Source organism: Pagrus pagrus (genome assembly GCF_965226575.1).
Source record: "Pagrus pagrus genome assembly, chromosome: 12".
NCBI lineage: Eukaryota > Metazoa > Chordata > Actinopteri > Spariformes > Sparidae > Pagrus > Pagrus pagrus.
The window spans coordinates 1,636,593-1,659,667 of NC_140196.1; the positions used below are offsets into that span (position 1 = coordinate 1,636,593).

The following is a 23,075-nucleotide window of genomic DNA, read 5'->3' on the forward strand; positions in this document are numbered from 1 at the left end:
AACCGTAACCATATTGGAAAGAAATTGGAAGTTGAAAGTCGGATTCGGAACAGCAGTGTGTGGGGATGGAGGGGTTTCGCAATGGAGGTGTTTCAGAACGTCAGGCTGTTCCCGTTTCTGATGTGTGCTATCAAAGCAGGTTCTGGATTGTGGTTCTGACCTGATAGAACTTTATTGGCTCACAATAACAACTCTTGTCTGTGCTGTTGAACACCACAGTGGCTCCTGGCTCCAGAACCTGACAGGGTAGTGCAAAGTCAAAAGTTCTAATCACCAAAACTTTACAGTACTTTACGAGGAACAAAACAAGGCAGAAGAGTCGAGGTCTCAGGCAGATCGTCTGGAGGCTGGTGAGGAGGGGAAAGAGACCTCAAGTGGGCTGCCTTAGGGCACATGTGGAGCTGTAGACCTCAGGACAATGGACACAGCAGGTCTGGAGGGTGAAGGCCTGGATGCTGTCAACACAGATGGAGCCACACTGGAGGCTGGGCTGGAAAACAACCAGACTGGTGGAGACGCTCTGCAGGACGACCCTGAAGACCCATTGCACAGGTGGAGCAGCTCTGGAGGACTGGTGGGACCGGTGGTAAAGGTGGGATCTCTACAGGGGCGACTGGCCAGCAGAGGGTAGTAGGACGTCGCCCACCTTTAGCCACAAAAAACTTAAACAATGAATGTAATGTATTACTATCTTCATCTTCATTATTATAATTTTCTTCATAAAATATTAATCTATACAAGTTTTCACAACAGTGTGTCCTGTTTTTGTATACCTTAGTCAAATAAGTTGCAGCATCAAGACCTGCGTGTCCTTTTAGGGAGATTTCAGTCTGGTTTAAAATCGCCCAGACGCTCTGATCAACTTCCATTCTGAAGCCATTAGGTACAGCCAGAGCCGGCCCCAGGGGATCAAGAGCAAGAAAAAAATAAAACAGCCATGTCCACAGTCTTCTCTGAACAATGAAGTGTCTTAACAAACTATTTCCAACAATTGGACATATACAAGGTGCGTAAGGTGTGAGTGGGCGAGCGAGAGTGAGGGAGGGAGCGTACGTGCGGACAGTGAATGAATGGCAGAGGAACGAGAAGCAAAGGAGCAGCAGCGACAGCAGCAATAAAGTGAACAATACAGGCTGCAGTTTGACTGAATAAAGGCGATTGGCTCCTCAGATACAGCAAAGCTCCCTGGTATTATTTCCCCACCAGCTCAACACGTGAAAGGGGGTTCACCCCGAAGGTAAACAGAAACTTCGGCCCTTGAGGAAATCATCTCCCCTGTGCTTCCCGACCACGGTCCGGGAGCCAAACAGGAACGGTGTAACACCATGCTGTCGTTTGAATGGCTGTAGCTAACAGCTACTGGCTTAGCTAGTAGCTAAGTTAGAGGAGGTTGACTCGCAGCACTTTTCCCCTTGGCAAGCCGACCGGACGTGACATGGCAGCATTCCATTTTTTAATTCGAAGTTCAAGATTGTGAATTCATTTCCAGTTTATGTTTGTTAAAGTTTACATCAGTGTTAAAGTGCAGTTAAAGAGTATTACTGTTAATTCTCCATACCTTAGCTTTCCCATATTCATAGGCTATCTATTCCTAAAGGTCCTGATGTGAACTGAGATTTCTCCAGATCAGGTCTCAGGTCATCAGAAGCTGTAGGGTTCACCTGTGATTTGACCTAAATTCTGAGTTGAGTGTGTTTGAGATTTTTGTCTTTTGTCCAGTTTCCACACATTTAGTTTCCCCCTGTCCAGTGACTCCCACTTCACCTTTGGTTTTTGGGTCCGATCCTTCTGTTTGTCCATCATTGTGACAGAATCAGTGGGTGGCTGTGTGTTTTATTCCCACCGCCTCCTTTTAGACACCGAGGGACCAGTTTGCTTCGACCCTTCAGTGCTTTGTGAGTGTCCCAGCCTGCGACCCCTTCAGGACCTTCAGGTTTGGTTTTCTGTGGAAACGTAACATGACCCATCTGTTGATGATCACTGTGTGATGTTCATCCAAATTGTACAAATAGTTCACTGCAACATGACAATATCAGCTGTCTTCATTTACCTAAGTCACCTCAGACATCATCACAACAGTTGCCCCCCTGAGAGGTTTGGCAGGAGCTGCCACTGGAGCTGGTGGAGCTGTCAGAGTCAGGAAACAAGAGGTTACAGAACCACAGCCACAGGAGACTGATTCAGCACAGGAACTGGAGACAGCTGCAGCTCAGCTCAGACAGGTTGCTGCAGAACAGGAACAGAGGACTGCTGCAAGGCAGAGCAGGAGGCCGGCAGCTGGAGGTCTGGACGGGTATCAGGAAAGACCGCTGGTCCGGCTCTGGAGCAAGTCTGCTGACCCGCCGACAAGGAAGCGGGAACAGGTGTCGACTGGGCCGCCAACTGAGGACCAGGAACTGGTGGACCTGCTGGTGGAGCTAGATAAAAAGTCAGAACCAACAAAGTCAATGAATGAATGAAGTTCATCCTCTGGGGACCAAGAATGTCTGTAGAAAATGTCATGTCAGTCCATCCATCCATCCTTTGGTCCAGGTCCAATCCATGTGGACTGAAGTAGTGGAGCGACAGACATTAGCATCCATAGAGCAACACTGCTAGTGTGTCTAAAAAGACAATAAAAGAAGAGACAGTCATGTTGATATGAACATTAGAGAAACACATCATGGAGCTGAAATATGATCCTGCTTCATCATTTGGACTCGTTCACCTCAGCCGACACGTTCAACAGCACACAGGTTTTTGTATTACGCTGTCTCGCTGTGGGAGAACACGAGGTATTCATACTGGATGTTTCTCTCTGGAACTAAACTGTTTGTATCAGGTAAGAATAAAGCTTCATTTTCCTTCAGTTGTTTTATTGAACAAGTTGAAAATGTGTTTTTAATGAGTTTCTGCTGCTTCAGGCTTTACATGTTAGTTTGTTCATAATTAGTAGAGAATTCTTGCAGCCATGCAGCTATTGTTACATAAAAAGGTTCATAACTCTGAAAAGATGTTTAAATCTCACTGCACAACTGAAGTTCTTCTTTATTTCTGCAGGAGATCAAACTGATTCATATAGAAAAAGTTTCATATTGACAATGTTACAAATATACAGTATTTGATCCTCTCAGTAATTCAGCACCATCTCTTGTTTTTATAAAACAACATCATATGATATTAAACATCATTTAATATATGTCAGGAAATGTATCTGAAAAACATATAACTTTAAATATGTTGTATAGGATAATTAATAAGTCTTTATTAAATGGTCAAATGTATTTATATGTCTTTTAGTGTGAGATATATTTATACATGAAGGAAACACACACTGAATATGATATTACAATAGGCTAAATATAATGTATACTCATTACACTCAAATATAAAAAACATTATATTTAAAAAAAAGGATATAGTATGATATACAATGGCACATGTGAGTATGTATTTTTTATGGTGACTGACTTTTAAATAATTTATATATAATAATAAATATATTAATAAATTATTTAATGTATGATTTAAACAAAAAAAAAGAATAATTCCAAACCTAATTTCAAATACTTAAAAGTAAATGTATTAGCAGCGCTTGATGGTAAATATTGTGGACAACATACTGTTTTCAATAAGACAGAATATGTTACATTATATCATATTATATTATATTGTATTATATTATCACATTTAATTTAAGCATATGTGAAGGATCAATGAATTCTTACCTGTCTTTAACCTTTCTATTATCTTACAAAGCAGTCATTATTATTATTCTTACTTATTCATTATATTTAACATATCGTTGTATTTTGTATACAAATATAAAATTGTATATAAAATACTGAAAAAAACATTGTGATATTATTGATGTACTGATTTGTTTTTCTTTAGCGGCGGGACTTAAGTACACAGTGGCAATTCTGTAACATGTTAGACATGTTGTAATAAGTTTAAAAAGTATCTCATGTGAAGGTAAATATATATTTTATTGTAAAATATATATTAACTTAATAATTAAAGAAGCTTTGGAATTTTAATTTTATGTAATATATATGTGTGATGTATGTCCTGTATTTTGTATGCTATTGGACACGTGAATTTCCCTCGGGATAAATAAACTTATAAACATTAAATAAATAAACATTTTCATAATTATATCGTATTTTATATCATTAAACCAACAAAGTTTTACCTTCTTTTATATTAAATTACATCTTTTTCACATTTGTCATATGAAAACATGTATTTGTAATTTTATATTAAGTGTAAATATTTATGAAAAACATGAAATTATAGATGCATTTTTTAAATAGGTTATGGTGGTAAATATTTATAATATGTGGTGGATAATGTAAACATTAAAATGGCAGCGCGTACTAAACTTGAGGGTAAATATGTCCTTTATTATAATTCGTCTTTTATCATGATACACATGAAGATTTTCCATTGTATGAAAATATGTTGTTATATTATTATTAGTAACAGCCATAATAATGATGAATGTGCACATTGAAAGAAAGAAGTGCTGAACACATCATGTTGTTTGTCCCCATATAACATATGATGACATGACATGATGAGTGTGTTTGATGTGCAGGTGGATCCAGTCTATGTGTTGGACTTTGTGCTGTATTGATGAGTAGTTTAGTGATCAGAGTCCATGTAGTTTCCAGGATCACACTGAATGCAGTGCAGTGCTGTAAGCTGCTGTTGACTGTGTCAATGTGTGTCTGTGCTGCTTGTTGCTGCTGTCAAACTTCAGGTGAGCAGGTAGTGAAGCCCGTGGTGAGCGTGTACCCAGCAGCATCCAGAGCCCACCTGGAGGGGAACAGCTCCCTGCTGTGTGTGGCCTCAGCCATGTTTCCTCCTCTGGTCCGGTTCTCCTGGAACAAACGAAAGGAGAATGAGAAGAAGTGGCTCCCTGCTGAGGGAGAGCAGCTGGAGCTCAGAGAGTCGGGACGCACCGCCGCCATCTTGCTGGTTGACGGGGACGCTCTCTACACGTATAAATACCGCTGCTCCGTCCAGCACGAGGGGGGCACAGTGGAGGCCCAAACAGAACAAGGTAATGAAGGCTTGGTGACTGTGTTCAGCAGTGACTCAGCTTCGTGTGGAGACGCTGTCAAAGAGAGCAGAGGAGCAGAGGACTGACATTTCTTTTGGCCTCCTCTTCTGTTTCAGAGGTTCCAGCTCCAGCAGCCTCCTGTCCTCCAGAGAGAGAGCCAGCAGACCTGCCAGCTCTGCAGCAAGCCGACTGTAAGATCTTGATAAAGCAAAAAGTCAAATCCTGTTCAGGGCCCCTAAAAAGCTTGTTGGGGCCCTGACTTGTTGTATTTAATAAGGGCCTTTGAGCTTTCATTCAAATTGTAGCTGACCCCTGTCTTCATGTAAAGATGGTTGTCCTGTCTGGAAAAGTCCAAGTTCTACTGATGAAAATGTGATGATGTTCTGATGAAGTTAACACTGTCTTTCTGTCTGTCTGTCTGTGTGTCTGTCTGTCTGTGTGTCTGTCTGTCTGTGTGTCTGTGTGTCAGTGTCCTTCCAGTCTCAGTGCAGGGTGAAGCTGCTCTGTGTGCTCTACACAGTGCTGATAGTGAAGAGTCTGGTGTACTGCTGTGGACTCTCTCTGCTGATGATCCTCTGAAACAAGGGACCGTCCACCAACTGCGCACATGCTGACTGACTGTTTTCTGCTCGCCTTTTCTCAACATCAGATCTCATCAGTTCATCTCATTGATCACTTTGATCAGCAGTCACAAATGTCAATTTTCATGTTTTGTGTTTGGTTGTAAAATGTGTCTTTTTATGCACAGGTTAGATACAGTCATCCTACATATATAAATACATATATACACATATATATCTGCAGTGACTGAGTATAAATTCTGTGGTATAGTGTTATTTTCATCCTCTGGTTTATTTCCACTTTGAATTGTGACTTGTATAATAATAGAAAATGAAGCTGAATCATTAGCTGTCTGCTAGATATTTGATTGTTTTAGTATTTTTCTCTCCTTGTCTTTCTTTTTAATACATTATGCAGAGTGTGGCAGCTTTGTTAAATTCTCTCAGTGTAACATTCTCAATAAAGTGAAAAATCACAGTGTGTTTTAGAAACAGCCTTGTTTTTATGGACTTCAGTTTGGCTTCAGAGCAACAGTCAGAAACAGAATCAACTTCATGGGCCATGTATGTTGACACCTACAAGTCATTTGACTCTGGTTGTAAGGAGCTCTCAATATACTTTCACACAGCAGCAAGAACAAATGTACAGGAAGATGTGACTATTAGCATACAGCTAAACAAGGACAACAAAGCTAAAGAAAGAGAAGCAAACAGAAACATCTAGCTATTATATCCAAGTCAGTAGGTGAGGCTGTGCCACCAGGTTCAGTGCTGAGCCCCTTTTATAATTGTGTCAGTGTGGATGTAAAACTCTACGCTGATGACACTGTTGTTTACACACATGAACAAACAGCAGAGTGAGCTGCTTTGAAGCTACAGCTGCTATAAAATGATCACACAGCAGCTTCATCAGTCCATCTTCCAAGTTGGAGTCAGGCTGCAGAAACAGTCAGTAAACTGTCACCTTTACAGAATCAATCAAACAGTATCAACAGATCTGCTTTTATTTCAGCTTCTCAGCTCCCAGGTTTGTCTCCCAGGTGAATAAGACAGGTGAAAGCTGAGACAGTGAGTACTGAGCGCTGAAATCAAACTGAAGTCCCTGTAATTATTCTTTAACTGGAGTCCGTGGTTGTAACTGTCATTGTGTTGTTCATGTGAACAAGTGCAGCTAACGGTGAGAAGGCTGCAGAGCAGAAACCCACACAGCCCGTCTGCTGCAGGAAGGAAGCGCTGGTTGGCTCTCAACAGTTTTTGATGAGTCCTAATAACCACTGAGAACAGATTCACATCTGCTGCTGTACACACTCATCAACTCCTCTCCCTCTCTGGTCTGGTTTGTCTTTTCTCTTGTTGTCTGGAAGCCTTTTTTCCACTGAGCCCTCCACCCACACAAAGTTGAACTGAGCCCAGAGACCAACAGTGACCCCCCACCTGGAGCTCACGTCCATGGACTTTATTTATGGTGATTTTAGCCATCAAAGCTTCACTTTACAGTTCACACTTGGTGTTGATGAGAGCCAACAAGTCCTCATAGAAAACTGACAAAAGGCTTCTTTGTCAGCGGCCTCCAAAACAACACACCTGAGTGTTTCCTGATCTGACGCCTCAGTGGTTCATGTCTGGTGAGGACGTGTCTGTTACACTATCTGGTTGGAGGAGCTCGTTCATGCAAACACATTCTTGTTCGTGTTCAGCAACTCAAAGAGCTTTTTGATCAAATAGTCCAAGAAGTGAGGAGCTCCAGGAGCTAGACTCAGGAACTAAATCAGGAGCTTTAGTCTGTTCCTGTCAGCATTTTCACAGCACAAACAACTGTCAAATAAAGGCTTTAAACACAGAAGCTGTGCTGTGATGTCATTATTTACACTCACTTATTACTGATGCATTTCATGAGTCAGTGTTCCTGTTTGTTACAGTCGAGCACACTGAGAGAGGTCAACCCAACAAACACAGACAGGAAACCAAAAGAAATGAGACTGAAGACTAAAATCAACTCCACTGTTCAACTTGAGAACAAAATTCACTGACTCATCCTGAATGTGCTGAGATGGTTCAAGTTAATACTATAGCAGCACCATGTGACAGTGTTTTTATGTGTCTCACTTTATTTCTGTTTCTATGTTTTTACAAACAAACAAACATGAAAATGTGAATTTACTTTCTGAGACAATTAATATATTTTATACTGAAATAAATGTTTTTCTTTATTGTTTATCAGGTCAAATGTGTTTACCAGCGTATTATAGGAACAACAATAATGCCAGTAATACTCATCATTTACTGCTGTGTGTTTTTTATCCACTAGATGTCACTGTGGGTTTGTTGTCGGTAAAATAAGAGGTCGGCTTGTCATCGTGTCGTCATGGCGACCGTCATCAGCATCACGTGGATGTCCCTGCACTTCCTGTGACCGACCACAGGGTGGTGGTGTTTCTCTGTGATGATTAATGTCAGCACCAGCAGCAAACACAGAAATCCAGCATGTGATCAACTCCTTCCAGTGGTTCTGGTGCTCCTTCCAGGGAACAGCACCAGAACCACTGCTTCACATATGAGGAGCACAGCTGGACTTCAACTCTTCTGAAGCCTCCGCTGGCTTCGTCTTTACAAACTAACCCTCTGAACTTTGTCTGACGTTCTGCTGGAGATCCCAAAGTTTACAAAAATACCAAATGTGTCAGGCTGGATTTTGGGGAAATGTGTGTAAAATGATGCAGCAGACATGTTGAAATGTTCCATTTGATGGAGTCTTGGCTTTGAATCTTTGACTCAGTGAAACATCATGTAGCTTTAATGAAGAGCCTGAACAACAGGAGACACAATAAAGATGTGACACTGTGTGTGGAAAAGGTTTGATGTGTCATAGAAATGAAATGATTGAGTGAAATGACAGAAATGTAAGGGGACGTTTAAGGCTTCAAATCACAGTGGAGGAGTTTTGTGGATTTGTACTTTAGTCTTTTCATCACAGCTGTTCAACAACAGATAACAGTCTGTGCTACTAAATTCACCACCAACCTGAATGTGTTTGTGCTCACATCAATGTTTGTTTCTATTTCTATTACACAGCAGCTTCAGCCGAGCCGTCGATCGGCAGCGGCGGCCTTATCTGTGCGCCGCAGGGGCTGATGGGAGCTCTGAGGACCTGTTAGAAACCACGTGGCCCTCGTCTGATCTGGCAGCTCGTCCTCGTTTGGCCTCAGCTGCGTCAGAGCGCCACTTCTCCCCAGGTTCACCAGAGGAAACACCACTGCACAACATGCTTCTCCTCCCAGCTGCTGCTCTGTGCTGTCTGTGTTCAGGTGAGTGTTTCCAGCCAATCAGGAGCCAACAAAGTCCACCTGGAACAAACACTGTCACACTGACCTTCATCTATCTGTCTGCTTCTCTACAGCGCTGGTTGCCATGGCAGCACAGCTGATTCAGGATCAGTTATCATTGACCAGGAGAGTCGGTGGAGACGTCTCCTTCAGCTGTCGAGGAACTGACCAGTGTGACTACAGTAACAATGTATTCTGGCTCCAGAAGAAAGACACAGAAACATTCAGATGGATTCTGCGTATTGACAAGACCAGTTGTAATATAGGTTACAGGTTCAATCATCCTCAGAAAAATGATTTCTCAGCTGTGAGCAAAACGAACGGCTGTGAGTTGGAGATCCAGAAAGTTAAACTCCTTCATTCAGCCACCTACTACTGCTCCTGTGCAAAGAAAGTTCCCCACAGTGAGAAATGATCCGAGCAGCCTGAACAAAAACCAACAGATGAACAGACGTCAAACAGTGTTTGTGACAGGAAGAGAGCAGTAAACCACAGCCCAGGTTCACATATTTCACCTCCATCTCAGCCACAGTCACAAACACACTGAACTGAGGGATTTATTTCATATTATATTTATTTATATTCTGATCAGATATTCCAGCAGGTTTATTGTTGTTTCACACAGTGAGGAAAAAGGACACAAACACAAACACAATGATAAAATAAAGAGGAAAATAATTCACTGACAAACTCAAACATAATCCAGATGAATCAGTAAAACAACAAACAGACTTCAGAATATTTCAATAAAATGATCTCAAACATAATCAAATGTTTAAAGCCCAACGTCCTGCTGCTGAATAAAGTCCATCCGTCCCTCACAACACTAATGTCTCTGAATGAAAACACTTCCAGCAGCACTTGTTGTTTAACACCTTTCAGCAGATTTCACCACATCATTTCACTTTATTACATTTTAAAAGACAAATCTTGGACACATGTCAGCTCAGGACTTTGTCCTTCTAGCAGCGGCTTATTAGGACGCTCGTCTTGTTGGACACATTTCCATCAGTTTCCTGTGGATGTTTCTGCTCCCCAGAGGATGAACCCTAACATTTATGGTGACCTCCTGACCTTTCCTCTAGCGCCACCATCAGGACAAAAGTGTCTCCAGACCGACACTTCAGCATCTGGAAAGTTAATGACTTGATTTTGAATCAACTGACTGAAAACTTTAAAGAATGAAACACTTTGTAACATTTAAAGCTGCACAAATCAAGATTTTATATGAACAGAGGCTGAAATGACTTTGTGTCATCAAGGGCCGACAACAAACAAACAAACAAACAAACAAACAAAAGTGTTTCACTGCCCTTGTTGAAGAGGTAGAAAACCTACAACTCCCAGAATGCACTGCGCTGCACTGGACCAATAAAATCACAGCGAGGTGGGCGGGGCTTGGTTTTGGCTTGTCCGTTCTGAAACAGGAAACAAAATGGTGTCAGGCTGGTAACAAAGGATCTGGTACTAAAATGTGTTTGTGGAAACATTTGAGGTGAGAAACAGTCGATGCAGGAACAGAATCTGTGTTTAGATTTGATCAGCATCGCCTCGTTTGACAGATCGACAGAGAGACTCAATCCACTTCTGTACTCTTTGAGTCCAGAGAGGCCAGACGAACAAACATGTACAAGTCAATGGTAGTTTGAACAATATGTATTAAAGTTGGGGTCGGTAAGAGCCACACCTTCTCATTGTGTGCTTTATGCTAACGTTAGCCACTACAGACTCAGACTTAGACAGACTTTATTGTCATTCTGTGAGCAACAAATGGACACAGAACGAAATTTCGTTTCCGAGGCTCAGCACAGAATTTAAATGAAAGTATATCAAAAAATACCACAATAAGAAAATAAATATCAAAAACAGAAACATACTAAAAAGTGCAAATTATTGAAAGTGCCATAGTTGAGTTAAGAATAAATGACAGTTGTTGTTTAGATTGTCACTTAGAGTTCAGCAGTCTGATGACATGGGGGAAGAAGCTGTTACAGAACCTTGTGGTTCTGCACTGAATGCTGCAGAACCTCTTTCCAGAGGCCAGCATGGAAAACAGTCCATGGTGAGGGTGGGAGGAGTCCCTGATAATATTCCCAGCTCGGGACATGCAGCAGCTGGGAGCAATGTCCTGAATGGAGGGGAGAGAAGTCCCAATGATCTTCTCCGCTGTCCTCACCACTCTCCACACATTCCTCCAGTCAGAGGCTTTGCAGCTTCCACACCACATGGAGATGCAGCTGGTCAGGATGCTCTCCATGGTGCTCCTGTAGGATGTAGTGAGGATGGGCGGGGGCAGGAGGGCTCTCCTCATCCTTCACAGGAAGTGCAGGCGCTGCTGTGCCTTCTTGACCAGTGCCGCAGTGTTCACAGACCAGGTGAGGTTGTCTGTGATGTGCACCCCCAGGAGCTTGGTGCTGCTGACCAGCTCCACAGCCGTGTTGTTGATGAGAAGTGGAGCGTGGCTGGGTTGCTTCTTCCTGAAGTCGACAATGATCTCTTTGGTTTTGTCCACGTTCAGGATTAAGTTGTTTTCGCTACATCAGCCCACCAGCTGCTCCACCTCCTCCCTGTAAGCCAGGTCGTGGTCATCCCTGATGAGGCTCACCACTGATGTGTCGTCCGCAAACTTCACAATGTGGTTGGTGGTAGCCCTTGGGACGCAGTCGTGAGTCATCAGAGTGAACAGCAGGGGGCTCAGGACACAGCCTTGAGAGGAGCCTGTGTTGAGGGTGATGACACTGGAGGTTTTCTGACCGACCCGCACCGACTGTGGTCTTTCAGTGAGGAAGTCCAGCAGCCAGTTGCACAGGGGGTGCTGAAGCCCAGGGGTCCCAGTTTGTCTACCAGATGCTGTGGAATAATGGTATTAAACGCTGAGCTGAAGTCCAGGAACAGCATCCGAATATGAGTGTTTTTCTCCTCCAGGTGTGCAAGGCTCAAGTGAAGAGCGGTGGAGATGGCATCCTCAGTGGAGCGGTTTGGCCGGTAGGCAAACTGGAAGGGGTCAAATGTGGCAGGGAGTCTGGAGGTGATGTGCTCCTTTACTAGTCTTTCAAAGTGATGCAGAGTGCAAAGGTCAGAGTTTGAGCAGACAGACAGGTATGTATGCAGACAGACAGGTAGCCTGTCCAATCATTTCATACGGGTCAAATAGAACCATTGGACGGGCTTATTAGAGGCCTGCAGCAGCCACAGATACTGGATTTATTTTCTGTTATTTGTCAGAGCGTTTGATTTATTGATTGCTGTCGGGATGTTCACAGACTTTCTATCAATGTAACAAAAACTGCTTCTAGAATAACTGAGCGACCCGAGTTTGAACAGAGAGCATTCAGAATCCTGTCAAACTGACAGAATGGCAGGATTCAGAGGAAAAATGGTCCAGAGAGAGTCAGAGAAAACTTCTTCAAGCAAAGGTCCAGAAGATCATCATCTGTAACCTGCGTTATAGCAACAATATGTAGAAATGTGTATTTTGTGCGATTTGCCAACACAACTGTGTAAATACAAATTCCAGGTTTCTGTAACAGTTTGTCAGATGTAATGAAACGTTACGTTTTAACTACAAACAAAACACTCAGGCCTTTTTTGCCGTGTGGCACTCAAAGTTTGAACAAGTGCTTCACACAACACAGCTCTGCGTCTGTCTGCAGACTTTTATTTAGTGAAGCTGTCTCTGACCACTAAAAGCCAGTCTGAGACTCTGTCTTTTGTCTTTTGTCTCTCGCTCGGTCACTGTCTCTGTCTCTGTCTCTGCTCTTAATTTCCCGTCAGCGTCCTCTTCTGTCTCTTCACCTCTGTCATGATGTCCATGGAGGCTGCTGAGCCCGGTTCTGTTGCCCGTTCCGGCCCCGGACCTAAAACCCTCCTCCTCCTGGCGGTCTGAAGCTGCTGTGACAGCGGTGTAAACACCAACACTCCCCGGCGGTGCTCCGAGCAGAGTCAGCTAGCAGAGCTAAGTCGTAGCTAACGTTAGCATCAGGTGGAGGCAGAGCAGCCGGAGGACATCAGAGGGAAAACCAGAAAACATTTCCTCCATAAAATATGATCCAGATGGACTAAAGTCACTGATATGGTGCTGTGTGTGATGTGCTGCTGTAAAGAGTTACACACTGTGATGCTACCCGCTCACCACAGTTACATCATGCAGAGACAAGTGATAGGAGGGCGGAGAGGCTGAGACAGAGACACCATTCACTCTGCTACAAATCACAGGAACATTACAATGATTTTGTAACCCACTCCTTCTGCACCCACTGCCTCCCTCTACACCCCCTGGGACTCTGCGCTGTGGTTCTGATGTGTGCTATCAAAGCAGGTTCTGGATTGTGGTTCTGACCTGATAGAACTTTATTGGCTCACAATAACAACTCTTGTCTGTGCTGCTGAACACCACAGTGGCTCCTGGCTCCAGAACCTGACAGGGTAGTGCAAAGTCAGCTTTAAATGGAAAAATACATTCAAGTACAAACAAAAACAAAAACTCTGAAAACAATTCAAATATTTTAAAATAAAGATTTCTGTGAATGTAAATTGAACTCTAGCATGCTAACCAGCTAGCTCTCATATCATCTCAGCTGGGACATGTTGACATGTATGTGAAGGCAGGTTTGCTCCTCAGCCTGATAAGTCAACAAAATAAACTCACAAAATGTCCAGATAGAAAATATTTTGACAGCTTTTTTCCTCACAAACAGAAAAACACAACTGTACACCTTCTGAATTCAAGTTTCTGTCACACTGATGTTCTTAGTGGAGAGTAGAGGAGCCAGATGCAGACACGGGACACACAGGAAGTTATAATCAACACAAATTAACTTTACAAGGAACAAAACAAGGCAGAAGAGTCGAGGTCTCAGGCAGATCGTCTGGAGGCTGGTGAGGAGGGGAAAGAGACCTCAGGTGGGCTGCCTCGGGGCAGGACACACGTGGAGCTGTAGACCTCAGGACAATGGACAGAGCAGGTCTGGAGGGTGAAGGCCTGGACGCTGGTGACACACATGGAGCCACACTGGAGACTGGACTGGGAATCAATGAGACTGTTGGAATCACTCTGCAGGACTGTGGCACCCTGATGCAGCTCTAGAGGACTGGTGGGACCGAGGGTAAAGGTGGGAACTCTGCGAGACCTGTGCCGAAGACGGCACTGAAGAAGGATCCTTGCTGGAGGTCAGACTGCAGGCTGGAGGTCGGAGGCTGAATCCATCCTGAAGTCTGGCTGAAGGAACAGATCAGCTGTGAAAGAGAGTAGCAGCCGGGACCGGCGACATGGCTGCAGAACTGGAGGCTGGAGACTGAGAGGCTGACAGGGAGCTGCTGGAGCTGTCAGAGTCAGGAAAACAAGAGGTTACAGAACCACAGCCACAGGAGACTGATTCAGCACAGGAACTGGAGACAGCTGCAGCTCAGCTCAGACAGGTTGCTGCAGAACAGGAACAGAGGACTGCTGCAAGGCAGAGCAGGAGGCCGGCAGCTGGAGGTCTGGACGGGTATCAGGAAAGACCGCTGGTCCGGCTCTGGAGCGAGTCTGCTGACCCGCCGACAAGGAAGCGGGAACATGGTGTCGACTGGGCCTCCAACTGAGGACCAGGAACTGGTGGACCTGCTGGTGGAGCTAGATAAAAAGTCAGAACCAACAAAGTCAATGAATGAAGTTCATCCTCTGGGGACCAAGAACGTCTGTAGAAAATGTCATGTCAGTCCATCCATCCATCCTTTGGTCCAGGTCCAATCCATGTGGACTAAAGTAGTGGAGCGACAGACATTAGCATCCATAGAGCAACACTGCTAGTGTGTCTAAAAAGACAATAAAAGAAGAGACAGTCATGCTGATATGAACATTAGAGAAACACATCATGGAGCTGAAATATGATCCTGCTTCATCATTTGGACTCGTTCACCTCAGCCGACACGTTCAACAGCACACAGGTTTTTGTATTACGCTGTCTCACTGTGGGAGGATGGTGGATACTACCTGATCTTTGGCTCTGGAACTAAACTGTTTGTATCAGGTAAGAATAAAGCTTCATTTTCCTTCAGTTGTTTTATTGAACAAGTTGAAAATGTGTTTTTAATGAGTTTCTGCTGCTTCAGGATTTACATGTTAGTTTGTTCATAATTAGTAGAGAATTCTTGCAGCCATGCAGCTATTGTTACATAAAAAGGTTCATAACTCCTGAAAAGATGTTTAAATCTCACTGCACAACTGAAGTTCTTCTTTATTTCTGCAGGAGATCAAACTGATTCATATAGAAAAAGTTTCATATTGACAATGTTACAAATATACAGTATTTGATCCTCAGTAATTCAGCACCATCTCTTGTTTTTATAAAACAACATCATATATGATATTAAACATCATTTAATATATGTCAGGAAATGTATCTGAAAAACATATAACTTTAAATATGTTGTATAGGATAATTAATAAGTCTTTATTAAATGGTCAAATGTATTTTATATGATGGCACATATGTCTTTTAGTGTGAGATATATTTATACATGAAGGAAACACACACTGAATATGATATTACAATAAATATAACATATGCTAATTATACTAAAATATAGAAAACATGTTTTAAACAATGGCGCATATAAAAATGTGTAGTTTTGTTGATCGACTTTTAAATAATTTATATAATTTATTCATAAATAATTTCACTGATAATTTAAACAGAAATAAATTAAAAATTCCAAACCTTATTTCAAATATTTAAATAAATGTATTCGCAGTGTGCGATAATATATTGATTTATGTTATGATATGTTGTGTTATGTTATGTTGTGTTATGTTATATTGTCAGATTTAATTAAACATTACGTGAAGTTTCTGTCAAGGACAAATAAATTCTTACCTTTCTTCATATTATATTACAAAGCAGTCGTTCTTCATATCTGACATATCTGAACATATCATTGTAATTGTGTATGAATCTAAAAATATCGAGAAAAAAGGTTCAGAAATTATTGAAGTACTGATTCGTTTTTCTTTAGCGGCTGGACTAAAGCACACGCTGGTAAATCTGTAACATGTTACACATGTTGTAATATAAAAATGTATTTTATGGTAAGGTAAATGTAGATTTTATTATAATGTATGTTAACATAATATTTAATAAACTACTTTTAACATATTATTATAAATTACGTTTTGTTTTAACATAAAGATGAATTTTCCTGCAGGGACCAACAAAGTTGTACGTTCTTTTATATTAAATAACATCTTTATTCACATTAGACATATGAAAACATGTATTTGTAATTGTGTATGTATAAATGTATGAAATTATAGATGCATTTTTTAAATAGGTTATGGTGGTAAATATTTATAATATGTGGTGGATATTGTAAACATTAAAATGGCAGCACGTACTAAACTTGAGGGTAAATATGTCCTTTATTATAATATGTCTTTTATCATGATACACATGAAGATTTTCCATTGTATGAAAATATGATGTTATATTATTATTAGTAATAGTCATAATAATGATGAATGTGCACATTGAAAGAAAGAAGTGCTGAACACATCATGTTGTTTGTCCCCATATAACATATGATGACATGACATGATGAGTGTGTTTGATGTGCAGGTGAATCCAGTCTATGTGTTGGACTTTGTGCTGTATTGATGAGTAGTTTAGTGATCAGAGTCCATGTAGTTTCCAGGATCACACTGAATGCAGTGCAGTGCTGTAAGCTGCTGTTGACTGTGTCAATGTGTGTCTGTGCTGCTTGTTGCTGCTGTCAAACTTCAGGTGAGCAGGTAGTGAAGCCCGTGGTGAGCGTGTACCCAGCAGCATCCAGAGCCCACCTGGAGGGGAACAGCTCCCTGCTGTGTGTGGCCTCAGCCATGTTTCCTCCTCTGGTCCGGTTCTCCTGGAACAGACGAAAGGAGAATGAGGAGAAGTGGCACCCTGCTGAGGGAGAGCAGCTGGAGCTCAGAGAGTCGGGACGCACCGCCGCCATCTTGCTGGTTGACGGGGACGCTCTCTACTACCGCTGCTCCGTCCAGCACGAGGGGGGCACAGTGGAGGCCCAAACAGAACAAGGTAATGAAGGCTTGGTGACTGTGTTCAGCAGTGATTCAGCTTCATGTGGAGACGCTGTCAGAGAGAGCAGAGGAGCAGAGGACTGACATTTCTTTTGGCCTCCTCTTCTGTTTCAGAGGTTCCAGCTCCAGCAGCCTCCTGTCCTCCAGAGAGAGAGCCAGCAGACCTGCCAGCTCTGCAGCAAGCCGACTGTAAGAGCTTGATAAAGCAGAAAATCAAATCCTGTTCAGGGCCCCTAAAAAGCTTGTTGGGCCCCTGACTTGTTGTATTTAATAAGGGCCTTTGAGCTCTCATTCAAATTGTAGCTGACCCCTGTCTTCATGTAAAGATGGTTGTCCCGCCTGGAAAGGTCCAAGTTCTACTGATGAAAATGTGATGATGTTCCAATGAAGTTAACAGTCTGTCTGTCTGTCTGTGTGTCTGTCTGTGTGTCTGTCTGTCTGTCTGTGTGTCTGTCTGTGTGTCTGTCAGTGTCCTTCCAGTCTCAGTGCAGGGTGAAGCTGCTCTGTGTGCTCTACACAGTGCTGATAGTGAAGAGTCTGGTGTACTGCTGTGGACTCTCTCTGCTGATGATCCTCTGAAACAAGGGACCGTCCACCAACTGCACACATGCTGACTGACTGTTTTCTGCTGCCTTTTCTCACCATCAGATCTCATCAGTTCATCTCATTGATCACTTTGATCAGCAGTCACAAATGTCTATTTTCATGTTTCATTTAAAATGTGTCTTTTTATGCACAGGTTAGATACAGTCATCCTACATATATAAATATATGTATACACATATATATCTGCAGTGACTGAGTATAAATTCTGTGGTATAGTGTTATTTTCATCCTCTAGTTTATTTCCACTTTGAATTGTGACTTGTATAATAACAGAAGATGAAGCTGAATCATTAGCTGTCTGCTAGATATTTGATTGTTTTGGTATTTTTCTCTCCTTGTCTTTCTTTTTAATACATTATGCAGAGTGTGGCAGCTTTGTTAAATTCTCTCAGTGTAACATTCTCAATAAAGCGAAAAATCACAGTGTGTTTTAGAAACAGCCTTGTTTTTATGGATTTCAGTTTGACTTCAGAGCAACAGTCAGAAACAGAATCAACTTCATGGGCCATGTATGTTGACACCTACAAGTCATTTGACTCTGGTTGTAAGTAGCTCTCAATATACTTTCACACAGCAGCAAGAACAAATGTACAGGAAGATGTGAATATTAGCATACAGCTAAACAAGGACAACAAAGCTAAAGAAAGAGAAGCAAACAGAAACATATAGCTATTATATACAAGTCAGTAGGTGAGGCTGTGCCACCAGGTTCAGTGCTGAGCCCCTTTTATAATTGTGTCAGTGTGGATGTAAAGCTCTACGCTGATGACACTGTTGTTTACACACATGAACAAACAGCAGAGCGAGCTGCTTTGAAGCTACAGCTGCTATAAAATGATCACACAGCAGCTTCATCAGTCCATCTTCCAAGTTGGGGTCAGGCTGCAGAAACAGTCAGTAAACTGTCACCTTTACAGAATAAATCAAACAGTATCAACAGATCTGCTTTTATTTCAGCTTCTCAGCTCCCAGGTTTGTCTCCCAGGTGAATAAGACAGGTGAAAGCTGAGACAGTGAGTACTGAGCGCTGAAATCAAACTGAAGTCCCTGTAATCATTCTTTAACTGGAGTCCGTGGTTGTAACTGTCATTGTGTTGTTCATGTGAACAAGTGCAGCTAACGGTGAGAAGGCTGCGGAGCAGAAACCCACACAGCCCGTCTGCTGCAGGAAGGAAGTGCTGGTTGGCTCTCAGCAGTTTTTGATGAGTCCTAATAACCACTGAGAACAGATTCACATCTGCTGCTGTACACACTCATCAACTCCTCTCCCTCTCTGGTCTGGTTTGTCTTTTCTCTTGTTGTCTGGAAGCCTTTTTTCCACTGAGCCCTCCACCCACACAAAGTTGAACCTGGCCCAGAGACCAACAGTGACCCCCAACCTGGAGCTCACGTCCATGGACTTTATTTATGGTGATTTTAGCCATCAGAGCTTCACTTTACAGATCACACTTGGTGTTGATGAGAGCCAACAAGTCCTCATAGAAAACTGACAAAAGGCTTCTTTGTCAGCGGCCTCCAAAACAACACATCTGAGTGTTTTCTGATCTGACGCCTCAGTGGTTCATGTCTGGTGAGGATGTGTCTGTTACACTATCTGGTTGGAGGAGCTCGTTCATGCAAACACATTCTTATTCGTGTTCAGCAACTCAAAGAGCTTTTTGATCAAATAGTCCAATCAGTGAGGAGCTCCAGGAGCTAGACTCAGGAACTAAATCAGGAGCTTTAGTCTCTAGTCTTTAGATCAAATATTCAGTTTGAATGAAGAATGGTTTTACACACACACAAACATGAAAATGTGAATTTACTTTCTGAGACAATTAATATATTTTATACTGAAATAAATGTTTTTCTTTATTGTTTATCAGGTCAAATGTGTTTACCAGCGTATAATAGGAACAACAATAATGCCAGTAATACTCATCATTTACTGCTGTGTGTTTTTTATCCACTAGATGTCACTGTGGGTTTGTTGTCAGTAAAATAAGAGGTTGGAGCGTCATCGCGTCGTCATGGCGACCATCATCAGCATCACGTGGATGTCCCTGCACTTCCCGTGAGCGACCACAGGGTGGTGGTGTTTCTCTGTGATGTTTAATGTCAGCACCAGCAGCAAACACAGAAATCCAGCATGTGATCAACTCCTTCCAGTGGTTCTGGTGCTCCTTCCAGGGAACAGCACCAGAACCACTGCTTCACATATGAGGAGCACAGCTGGACTTCAACTCTTCTGAAGCCTCCGCTGGCTTCGTCTTTACAAACTAACCCTCTGAACTTTATCTGACGGTCAGCTGGAGATCCCAAAGTTTACAAAAACACCAAATGTGTCAGGCTGGATTTTGGGGAAATGTGTGTAAAATGATGCAGCAGACATGTTGAAATGTTCCATTTGATGGAGTCTTGGCTTTGAATCTTTCACTCAGTGAAACATCATGTAGCTTTAATGAAGAGACTGAACAACAGGAGACACAATAAAGATGTGACACTGTGTGTGGAAAAGGTTTGATGTGTTATAGAAATGAAATGATTGAGTGAAATGACAGAAATGTAAGGGGACGTTTAAGGCTTCAAATCACAGTGGAGGAGTTTTGTGGATTTGTACTTTAGTCTTTTCATCATAGCTGTTCAACAACAGATAACAGTCTGTGCTACTAAATTCACCACCAACCTGAATGTGTTTGTGCTCACATCAGTGTTTGTTTCTATTTCTATTACACAGCAGCTTCAGCCGAGCCGTCGATCGGCAGCGGCGGCCTTATCTGTGCGCCGCAGGGGCTGATGGGAGCTCTGAGGACCCGTTAGAAACCACGTGGCCCTCGTCTGATCTGGCAGCTCGTCCTCGCTTGGCCTCAGCTGCGTCAGAGCGCCACTTCTCCCCAGGTTCACCAGAGGAAACACCACTGCACAACATGCTTCTCCTCCCAGCTGCTGCTCTGTGCTGTCTGTGTTCAGGTGAGTGTTTCCAGCCAATCAGGAGCCAACGAAGTCCACCTGGAACAAACACTGTCACACTGACCTTCATCTATCTGTCTGCTTCTCTACAGCGCTGGTTGCCATGGCAGCACCGCTGAGTCAGGACGATTTAACATTGACCAGGAGAGTTGATGGAGACGTCTCCTTCAGCTGTCGAGGAACTGACCAGTGTGACAGCAGCTGGCCATATGTATACTGGTTCCAGAAGAAAGACACAGAAACATTCACAAGGATTCTATTTATTAAGTCGAGTGATTGTAGCGTAGAGCACAGGTTCGATCATCCTCAGAAAGATGATTTCTCAGCTGCGATTAATCAGAACCGCTGTGAGTTGGAGATCCAGACAGTTAAACTCCTTCATTCAGCCACCTACTACTGCTTCTGTTGGAAGAAAGTTCCCCACAGTGAGAAATGATCCGAGCAGCCTGAACAAAAACCAACAGATGAACAGACGTCAAACAGTGTTTGTGACAGGAAGAGAGCAGTAAACCACAGCCCAGGTTCACATATTTCACCTCCATCTCAGCCACAGTCACAAACACACTGAACTGAGGGATTTATTTCATATTATATTTATTTATATTCTGATCAGATATTCCAGCAGGTTTATTGTTGTTTCACACAGTGAGGAAAAAGGACACAAACACAAACACAATGATAAAATAAAGAGGAAAATAATTCAATGACAAACTCAAACATAATCCAAATGAATCAGTAAAACAACAAACAGACTTCAGAATATTTCAATAAAATGATCTCAAACATAATCAAATGTTTACAGCCCAACGTCCTGCTGCTGAATAAAGTCCATCCGTCCCTCACAACACTAGTGTCTCTGAATGAAAACACTTCCAGCAGCACTTGTTGTTTAACACCTTTCAGCAGATTTCACCACATCATTTCACTTTATTACATTTTAAAAGACAAATCCTGGACACATGTCAGCTCAGGACTTTGTCCTTCTAGCAGCGGCTCATTAGGACGCTCGTCTTGTTGGACACATTTCCATCAGTTTCCTGTGGATGTTTCTGCTTCCCAGAGGATGAACCCTAACATTTATGGTGACCTCCTGACCTTTCCTCTAGCGCCACCATCAGGACAAAAGTGTCTCCAGACCGACACTTCAGCATCTGGAAAGTTAATGACTTGATTTTGAATCAACTGACTGAAAACTTTAAAGAATGAAACACTTTGTAACATTTAAAGCTGCACAAATCAAGATTTTATATGAACAGAGGCTGAAATGACTTTTTGTCATCAAGGGCCGACTGGTCATTGGGAGAACCAGGAGGTTTCCCAGTGGCTGTTACACACACTGATGAAGTCAACAAACACATAGACAAACAGACACAAAAACACAAACAAACACACAAACACCGCTACAGGAGTGCGTTGCTGCCGCAGCAGCTCTGTTATTGGCTCAGGGGGTCTGTGCGTGTGCTTTGTGCTACTTGTTTAGCGGCTGAACGACGTCTGTCACTGCCGCTGCTGCTCATCGTTCTGTGGCTCAGGGGCTGTGTGCTTTGTGTTCCTGAGTTATCAAGCTGCTGAAGAGCAGCTCAGAGGCTGTGGACAGTGAACGCAGCACTGTCCATACTGTTGGTATGGTTAGCATCGCTAATCATCATGTTTCACTCACATAAGAGATCAGGGGTCCGGTTCACAAAGCAGGTTTAGTGAAAACTTTGAGTCTGTTAACCCTGAAATGAGGGAAACTCTGAGTTTTCCGTTTCACAAAGGGAGGTAACTCAAACCAGAGAAAGAGGGGAAACTCCAGCCTGTTTCACAGAGAGAGGTAACTTAAGCTCTCAGTCAGTTACCATGGTAACATACTCTATGAACCTAACCTGGTCGGGACCAGGTTTTTCTCAACACACCTCGAGTTTCTCTCTGTCTCCGCCTCTTTCAGCCACACACGGGATTTGATTTCCTCATTCATTCAGTCAGCAGCGAGTTTTGGCGTAACATAGTTCTGCCGTCTGTTTAAAAAAATATCAGTCAGTAGGCGACATTAGAAGTTATATTAGGTGGCGACTATTTTCACTACCATGGCGTGTGCTTTTGATGATGATCCCGTGGATGAAGGTGCAGCATTACTGCGCAGAGAATTAAATATTCATCGGAAGATGATTATCAGACCGAGCATAGATGTTCTTACATTTCCAGACAATTATCTTTTTGAGCGGTACCGTTTCACGTCACAGTCCATCATTTACATACACAACCTAATCCGTCCTTATTTCCAACATTACCAACCGAAGTCATGCTCTCACATCCCAGCAGATATTGGCCGCGTTTCCCAGATTCGATCGTTCTTAAGGACTTAGGAAGGCTCTTAAGAAGGGTTCGGCTAAGAAGGAGCGCTAAGATGCGGGTGTTTCCCAGACGCGTTCTTAACTGCCTTCTCAGGAGAACCTTAAGATCAAGCCAAAGAAGCTTCTTAAGAAGCTCTTAGTGGGAGCTGTCCACCGCGGTGCTGCTGAAACTGAATCAATCGATGCCAGGCAAATCGA

General features: G+C 42.7%; 2 protein-coding genes across 2 annotated transcripts; both read left to right on the forward strand.

The window, feature by feature from the left end:
- Window positions 1-4,645: 4,645 nt before the first annotated feature.
- Window positions 4,646-6,044, forward strand: LOC311266407 (uncharacterized protein). The gene is made up of 3 exons (XM_084368761.1): window positions 4,646-5,047; window positions 5,164-5,238; window positions 5,517-6,044. Exons 1-3 carry the CDS (start codon window positions 4,705-4,707, stop codon window positions 5,624-5,626), a joined length of 528 nt encoding a protein of 175 aa, XP_084224887.1. The 5' UTR covers window positions 4,646-4,704; the 3' UTR covers window positions 5,627-6,044.
- Window positions 6,045-14,487: 8,443 nt separating this feature from the next.
- On the forward strand, window positions 14,488-17,957 carry LOC311266016 (immunoglobulin lambda-1 light chain-like; the record flags this gene model as incomplete). The annotated part of the gene is made up of 5 exons (XM_084368204.1): window positions 14,488-14,538; window positions 14,890-14,941; window positions 16,691-16,984; window positions 17,101-17,175; window positions 17,456-17,957. The coding sequence occupies 5 exons, from the start codon at window positions 14,488-14,490 to the stop codon at window positions 17,563-17,565; spliced, it is 582 nt and encodes a 193-aa protein (XP_084224330.1). The 3' UTR covers window positions 17,566-17,957.
- Between the last annotated feature and the right edge of the window lie 5,118 nt (window positions 17,958-23,075).

Bases quoted from the DNA above. Each gene is read 5' to 3' on its own strand.
- LOC311266407 (XM_084368761.1), top strand. From the start codon at position 4,705: ATGTGTGTCTGTGCTGCTTGTTGCTGCTGTCAAACTTCAGGTGAGCAG. The intron at 5,048-5,163 runs GTAATGAAGGCT...CTTCTGTTTCAG, and splicing joins GGAGGCCCAAACAGAACAAG to AGGTTCCAGCTCCAGCAGCC. The intron at 5,239-5,516 runs GTAAGATCTTGA...TCTGTGTGTCAG, and splicing joins AGCTCTGCAGCAAGCCGACT to TGTCCTTCCAGTCTCAGTGC.